Raw genomic sequence first — 8,183 nt, 5'->3', positions numbered from 1 at the left:
AGGTGCTAAGCAACTCAGTGAGTCCTGTCTCTAAATAAAATTCAAAATAGGGCTGGGATGTGGCTCAGTGGTTGAGTGCTCCTGAGTTCAATCCCTAGTACCAAAATAAATAAATAAATAAATAAAATTTTTAAAAATATAGTACATCCTTAGCCATTCCAATCCAGGAAGCTACCTTGTGTCCCCTCCAGTTGATATTCCCATAGGTAACTACTACTTTTCTATCTACAATCAAGGATTTCTGGGGGCTGGGGATGTGGCTCAAGTGGTAGCGCGCTCGCCTGGCATGCGTGCGGCCGGGGTTCGATCCTCAGCACCACATACCAACAAAGATGTTGTGTCTGCCGAGAACTAAAAAAAAATAAATAAATATTAAAAATTCTCTCTCTCTCTCACTCTCTCTCCTCTCTCACTCTCTCTTAAAAAAAAAAAATCAAGGATTTCTTTTGCTTGTTGAACATAGACAACTATTGAGAGATTCTGTGGATGACTGAACTGAGATTTTTGAAGACATTTTAATGATGTGTGGGGGGGAGTTTGTGGGGTAAATAGATTTGGGTTCAGTTTTCCTGAATGCTGTGCTTTCTCTGTCTCCAAGAACAGCGTGGCCAGTTTCACCACCTGTATCACATCCTCTTAGGGTTATGATAATGAATGGGGGAATTCACTGGGAAACAGTGGAAAATGGTATTTTCCAGGCCTCTGGAGGCCTGCCAGGGAACTAGAGCTCAGTCACCAGAGATGGGTGGGGTTGGAGTCCTGAAGGCCTGCTTGCATGACTGTGTTTGAGCAACTGACCTGGCAACGGGGTGGGCCTGACAAACAGTCTCCTCTGTCATCTCTTCAGGCCACTATGGTGCTGCTGAGGCTCCTGATGCTTCTTTTTGCTCTGGTTGTCTCTGGTGAGAAGCTGGTATTTGGGGATACCCCAGTTTTCCTTTGGAGTTCTGACCCTCAGATTCAGGGTGAGGGTTAGAGTAAGGGTCTGAACTCCTGATCAGTGTTTCTTATCTCTGCTTCCTCAATCAGTTATCTCTCCCCATCTATAAAATGTCAGATGTGGAGAACAAGGACAGAACTTGGCTGTTTGATATCAAGGTGTTGTCAGACCCTGCAGCAAAAGGGTGGGACTTTGTTTACAAGTGTGGTTCCTTGAGCATGGGGGGGCCTCCAGCCTGAATTATCTGCTCCTCACAGACCTCCACAGTCTGCCCTGGTTCATAAATGTGTCTGAACGCGAGGGTCCTGGCACCATCCTTCAGTCTTTCTCCTTCAACTGCTCCTCCCACATGCCCACCCTGGAATTGGTCAATGTGCAACCACCTACCACTTTCTTCAACCCACCCAGCCTGACCAGGTGGCAGGGGATCTATGTGGGAAAGGTAGAGTCATGAGTAAAACTGGGAACTGGGGGCACAGGCAGACCTGAAATTCCCCAAAGCCAGAGGTGGTATACAGAGACAGAGAGACTAGGCCCCCACATGTTACTGCCTGTGCACCACAGGTGACCTTGAGCAGCTCAGCTCGGCTGGATGCCCTTGCAGTAAACCACTATGAGCTGCGGCTGCGATATACATGTGGCAACATTGTGATGGAGGGACCACTCTTTGTGGATGTGCAGCGGGACTCTGGCCATATCCAGTGTATTGGTCGATTTGCTACCTCAGGTGAGGCCAGGGGCAGCAGGCAGGGGTGGGCAGGCATGACCTGAAGAGAGCCTCCCTGATCTTCTCCCTGGTCAGGTGGGGAAACCATTCAGGTGCCAGAGACAGTCAAACCTGGGGCCAGGTTGTACACTCTGCTGATCCCAGGCCTAGAAGTCCAGGGAACTCAGGTAAGCCCAGCACATAGGATAGTGGATGACATGATGTGTGTGCGAGTGGGATGGGGAATACAAGCTCACCACTGCCTGACCAGCTACAGCCTGCAGAGGGACACTACAATCCACAGTTGAGCCTATGCATGATGTCTATTCTTGAAGAGAGCCACTAATGTTACCCTTTCCCCACTTACTGTAATTGTTCCCATAGAGAAGTCTAAGGAACTGAGCTCTTCTTTCAATTTCTCATATGTGTTCTGAGTTTTCCATTACAATTTTTTTTTAGTTGTTGATGAACCTTTATTTTACTTATTTGTATGTGGTGCTGAGAATCGAACCCAGTGCCTCACGCATGCTAGGCAAGCGCACTATCACTGAGCCACAACCCCAGCCCTCCATTGCAATTTTATAACATTTTGTAACCCCTCAAAAAGAAACATAGTTTAAAAACAAGATAATTGTTTTTTGTTGTTGTTGTTTGTTTTGATTTTGTGTGTATGTAGTGCTGGGGATTGAAACAAGCACTCTATCAACTGAACTATATCGCTAGCCCAAAATAATTGGTTTTAAAGCAGAAAGGATTGAGGGTCAGTATCAGGATTCCCAGTAGAGGGCAGAGAGCCTAGGCTGGGGCAAGAGTCAGTGGCAGGGCATGGGAGACCAGGTGTGGACAGGTGCCTCCTGGGTTGTTGAAAGTAGTGCTTGGGGCACTGGAGGCTGGTTGGGGCTGCTAGCATCTCTGTTCTATTAGATGAACATTATCAGCGCCCAGGACACTCCATACTTCCCTGGACCTTTCTCCATCAATGAGCAGGGTTGGCTTCGGGCACCATCTCAGGGTCTCAAAGGCCAGGCTCAGAAGGTAAGCATGACTTGGGACCTGGGGATGGATGGATATATATATATCATCACCTTCTGAAAATTTGTTGCCTCTCCCTCCCAGACCTGCATCTCCTGCCCTATGTGGACCATGCTCTCACTTTGGCTTGGTTCATAAAGAGAAAGGGTCCCTCAACATGAAGGAGTGTTTTTAGGGCAATAACACTTTAAGAGAAAGTTCTGGGTTTAGCGGCCAGTAAAGAGGTTAGAAAAGTTTCTTCTTTAAAATTTCCACCTCTTAGTAATTGGCCCTTAGCAACTCTAATCTAATAATTCACATGTGAATGACTCATATATCACTTTCTTGAGTCGTTTGCAACCTAACAGGAGAATTTATGTCCCAAAGGTATAGGACTCAAAGGAATACTTGTCATCAAAAATGATGGTTATGGGGGAAGAGTAAAAGTTGGAGTTCCTTGTGGAGGTCTTAAGGGGAGAACTGAGCATAGACATTGAGATTCCCCTCCTATCCTGTATGTCCTGTAGATCTTCCAGCTGCAGATCTCAGTGTCACTTGGACAAGGCCAAAGCTGCCAAAGAATGCTGGTGGTGAAGATTTTGCCTGCACCATCCAGCCAGGTCTCCTTCCTGTAAGGCTCCCCTATACTAGGGGAATGAGGGGGCGCATAGCAGGACCTAGCTCTAGGGAATCAGGGGTAGTAGTAGGGTGCAGGGTTGCTGGAACATTGTAACTCTGTTAGGAGGGAAACCCCAGAGGAGGAGGATACTACCCACAGGGCACCAGATGAGAAGGAGCAAGCAGAAGCCAGTGCTTCACTTTTGATCTAGACAGAAGGCCCAGAATGTCACCATTCCTGAAGACAAAATCCCTGGGAGCAAGGTGGTTCAAGTCCAGGCTAGGGGCTTCAACTTGCGCTATGAAATCTTCTCTCCAGTGCCCAGTCCACTCTACTCCATCGGAAGCGGTGAGGGGCAAGGCAGGGTGGAGGGTACCTGGATGTCTCTGCAACCTGTCTAAAGGTGCCCCTATGTGATCTCGCCCACCTGAGAAAAAAAGGCCAAAGCCAGGGCTGCGACTGGGGCAAGGTCCGGTTGGGGTCTTAACCTTGAAGTAGGAGGCGGGAGTGGTATCTGCTGCCTCCAAGGGTGAGGCTGTTGACGGTTTTGGGGGAACCATTGAGCTGAGGGCAGGGCCGAGCTCTGCTTCTCTGCTTTGTCATCACACCCAGTGGATGGGGTAGTCCAAACCACCATGCCCCTAGAATTGGCTCACACCCGAGGTGCAGCGATCACAAGGCTGCAGGTGAAGGCCTTTGAAAGGTTTCAACCGTGGGCCAGTGCGGAGCTCGATCTCACTGTGAATGTGCTCTCTGTCAACCACTGGCCCCCACTCTGCATCCCGGCTCTTTTGGTGTGAGTATGCGGGAACCTTGCCTAGCTGTTGGGGTAAGATTGAGATCTGTGGCTCACAGCTGAGTCAGACTCCTGCTTTGCTGTTGTCCTCTACTCTCAGGACTCAAATCCCAGAGACCACACCGGTGGGCACTGTGCTGAACACAATCACTTGCACTGACCCAGACTCTGTTGGTGCCACCCTCAACTACCAGCTGTGGTTCCACAGCCCTCCTGGTCTTGCCAGTCTCTGCCTTCGTGACAGGGTCCTTGAGGTGCTGGGCTCCCACTCCCAGGCCCACTTGTAGGATGCTTGCAGCAGGAAGGGGTGGGTGGGCCAAGGACACTGAGACCATGGGGATGGGATTCCATGATTATTGAGCCAATCTGCTTTGCATTCTGCAAAACAGAGTACCAGGGTAGATGCCCTGACCTGAGGTAGCCCAGTGTGGCTTATGGCTCTCCCAGGTCCTGGCTGGGCCTCACTCTTTGACCCCTCTGATCAGGTGAATGCTACATTGGACTGTGATACTCCTGGGACCTGCTTCCAGCATGCAGCCTCTATCCTGGTGCTTGATGGTGGTCAGCCCCAGATGACCAGTGAGTGACCATACTTAGGCCTGTACTTTCAGGACAGGGTTATTCAGTCTACCATCCCATTTTGTCTATTGTCCCTCTCCCAAGTAATAGTCATCTTTCCTCCCTCAGAATCCAGCAGGGCAGGGTTGTTTCCATTTCAGACTCCTACAGTGTCTCTCTCTTAGACCTCCAGAAGGGGAGGGTTATTGCCACCTTCTCTCCAACTTTCTTCTTCCTTGAAGCCCCAGAGCAGGGCTATGCCTCCTTCCTCAGACCCCCAAGGCAGGGCTGAGCACCCAGACCAGCCCCTTGACTGCCAAATGGCCCCCAGCTGAAGTTCCAGTACTGGTGATGGTGACACCTGTCAATGAGTTCACCCCAGCCTGTGCCCCACGCACGTTCCGGGTTCAGGAAGATGCAGGGCCTCACACACTGCTGGGCACTGTGGTGGGCACGGATATGGATTACCCACACAACAGCATTGAGTACTACACATCTGATGGATCCTCTATCTTTGCTGTGGATCATCTCAGTGGTATTTCCACACCAGGGGTAGGATGGAGAGGTGGGGCCAGAGTTGGCTTTGCAGGCTGAAGCTGTGACCATACCCTCTAGGAGAGATTTACCTCCTGGGGACTTTGGATTATGAGCAGCAGCGGCTGTACAGACTGACTATTCTGCTGATTGACCATGGCCAAGACTGGGACCCCACCTACCACCGCTCAGGTTCCTGTACCATTACCATTGAGGTTGAGGTAATTGAACCCCAAGGCCTTGGAAAGACGTGGGGAGGCAAGAGTTACCTTTTGGCCTTTTGTTTTTCCACACCATGCCTTAGTTTCCTCCATTGGTTGGTTGGAATGGGTAAAGCCTCACTTGGGAAAGAAAGCATTAGGACCTGTTGCCTAGGCTCTGGCTGTGATAGGACAAGGCTGAGGTGCTGACTTCTGGAGTTTGGGAAGTTGGTCAAACTCACTCCTATAACTTGGTATCCTTTCTGCAGGATGTGAATGACCATCCCCCTGAGTGTGAGCCCCCATTTCAGGAACTTACCATCTATACTACTCTGGGCCATAGTGTGGAGGTGACCAAAGTATCATGCTGGATACCCCAGGAGCCACAGCGCCTGGCCTTCTCCTACAGCATCATAGGAGGTATGGATTGTAGAGGCCACTAACCTGTGGGTGAGGAGTAAGCCACAGCCAGCAATGGTCTCCTTCTGCCACTCTGATTTCAGGAGATAGCAAGAACCAGTTCAGATTGCAAGAGGCCATCCTGGTGCACAATGACTCTATGTTGGGACCTCCTTGGCAAGAACAGCCTTGTACCTATGAACTACTGATCCGTGCGGCTGATGCGGGTCCCTCCATCCCCCACCTCAGCACCACAGTCACCATCATTGTGCATCTAGTTCCCTGGAGGGCCAGCACTGTGGCCATGAGCACCCAAAGAACCACAGTGAGGGGGCTCCTTAGGCCTGGGGGATGGGGCAAAAGGACCTTGAAGGATGAGGAGACCCAGGTTTTTCAAGTGAAATGATGGAGAAAGGCATTCTGGAGGAAACTGCTAGTGCAAAGAACCTGGCAATATAGAAGAGCAAATCTGGTGTGGAGAGGTTTGAAAACTCAATAATCAAAACATTTTGGCAGGGCAGTAATGAGTCTATGGTTCTCATTTCAGGTGCCCTCAGTGATGACACCCCTGCTTGTAACATATACAGAGACTTTCTGGCAGCCCGAACCCTGGTTTGTGGTGGTGCTCACAGCAACTGGTGCCCTTCTGCTTCTAGCTCTGGGATGGCTGGTCAACAGGCTCCTGCAGAGGTAGGGTTGCTATCCCCATGCTCCCTTCCTCCCCCAGCTCACCTATGGACCCTGACTGTGGTTTTCTAAATTTGAAAAACAATGCAAAAGTTGATGGGCATAGGGCTGGGATTGTGGCTCAGTGGTAGAGTGCTTGCTTAGCATGAGTGAGGCACTGGGTTCAATCCTCAGCACCACCTAAACATACATACATACATACATACATACATACACACATTGTGCCCATCTACAACTAAAAAAATATTTTTGAAAAAGTTGATGGGCATAGAACTGATATGGAGGAGAAAAATGCTGAGTCTCCATAGGTCTTCAGATTAGAGTCAGAGAGACACTGAAAGAAAGTGTTCTTCAGGCAGAGCTTAGTCTTGGGATGGGTGTGGATGGCTCAGGGCTTGAGGCTCTGAGTCTGTCATGCATGGGGTATTTCCCTATTCCTGACCCCTGTTCTCCACTTAAAATCTGCCCTACGTCTATAGACTGAATTCCTTGTGGGCATAGAACTGAACCCAGGGGAAGTGGGAATAATAATGTGGGCATAAAATACAGACAATAATCAAATACCAATAGATGAATGGTACTAATTCCTGGTGCCAACAGGCCTGTTGCCCTTACTGCTTGGTTTCTCTTCCTGGCATTTTAGATTGACCCAGGTACTTCAGGCTCCAAGCAAACCAGCCCAGGCTCTGAGGCTAAACAGGTGAGTCTCCTTTCCAGGCCTCTATGCCTGAGAGCCCACCTCTTAAACTCAGGTTGGGGCTCAAGACCTTACCCTGTGCTTCTTCTCCTACTTTGCTCCAGCATCCAGGGGAATGAAGGATCCATTGAGTAGTTTGGAGGCACCAAGGATGGAGATGTCCCAGGCACCTAGCAGTGTCATGAACTGGTATGTCAACTGACTTTCTTGAGTAGTAGGCAATGAGGTTGTTCTAGGGTACTCCCTGTCCCTGCCAGGCCCGACTCCTTACCTGTAAATGGCTACTCCTATGGAAGTGTCCACATCAGCATCATCAGGATGGAGGAAGCATTTGGACTTCTGGCCCCTCCAGGGCCTGTCTCCATCTGCTCCCTGTGGGCAGGTTTAACTCATATTGCATCCTCTCATTCTTCTCCTCAGGAACATTTTAATGGAAGAGCACAGGATGCCCTCGAGTCCCCACTTTTTCCAAACCATTATCTTCCTGGGGCCCTTAATGGCAGAATTCCTTTCTTTCCTCACCGTATCTCAGTATTTTCTCTTATCACCAAGTATCCTCCATCTACATTTTTTTGAATGAGATCTTCTCTCGCCCACACTCACCCTTCAGCCAATCTTTGTCAAACACTGGTGGAGCCTAGAGATGACTTAAACCTAGTTTAGTTCCCGCCCACAGGGGAGAGGGGAATGATGAGGGGAGTGCTTCCAATATACTCCAGTGTCACAAGTGAACTATGGTAGAGTAATCTGGCAATGACCATAGGTGAAATGGTGTCCAGTTTTGGAGAATTGAGGTTTCTTAGGCATTTGAATCAGAGAAAGGAGGGAAAGAACAGGTTGGATTCTAGTTAGAAGGGGGTGGGGGTTGTCACACTGTAGGTCCTGGAATGTATTCTCTTATAGTAAGGGGAGGAAGGAAGTTCTGCTGAGAGTTCTGACTCCTCTCTCTTCTGATTATCTGGGCTCAGGTACAGGCCAAGATTACCTGTTCAACATGAGTTCTAAAGCATCTCTAAGGCGCTGGCTCTAAAGCATC

The 8,183-nt window shown here is 49.4% G+C and overlaps 1 protein-coding gene across 1 annotated transcript; it reads left to right on the top strand.

Annotated features, from left to right (window-relative positions):
* Window positions 1-838: 838 nt before the first annotated feature.
* On the top strand, window positions 839-7,309 carry CDHR4 (cadherin related family member 4). The gene is made up of 17 exons (XM_081302722.1): window positions 839-902; window positions 1,198-1,382; window positions 1,505-1,667; window positions 1,743-1,834; window positions 2,571-2,681; window positions 3,185-3,288; window positions 3,488-3,624; window positions 3,889-4,072; window positions 4,173-4,326; window positions 4,558-4,651; window positions 4,962-5,165; window positions 5,246-5,385; window positions 5,634-5,784; window positions 5,868-6,088; window positions 6,311-6,453; window positions 7,094-7,150; window positions 7,252-7,309. The coding sequence occupies exons 1-17, from the start codon at window positions 854-856 to the stop codon at window positions 7,280-7,282; spliced, it is 2,220 nt and encodes a 739-aa protein (XP_081158848.1). The 5' UTR covers window positions 839-853; the 3' UTR covers window positions 7,283-7,309.
* The last annotated feature ends 874 nt before the right edge of the window (window positions 7,310-8,183 follow it).

This window comes from Spermophilus citellus (genome assembly GCF_964194105.1).
Source record: "Spermophilus citellus genome assembly, chromosome: 7".
In the NCBI taxonomy this organism is placed as follows: Eukaryota; Metazoa; Chordata; class Mammalia; order Rodentia; family Sciuridae; genus Spermophilus; species Spermophilus citellus.
The sequence above is the reverse complement of the archived record's forward strand: the minus strand, read 5'-3'. Positions and strand labels throughout refer to the sequence as shown.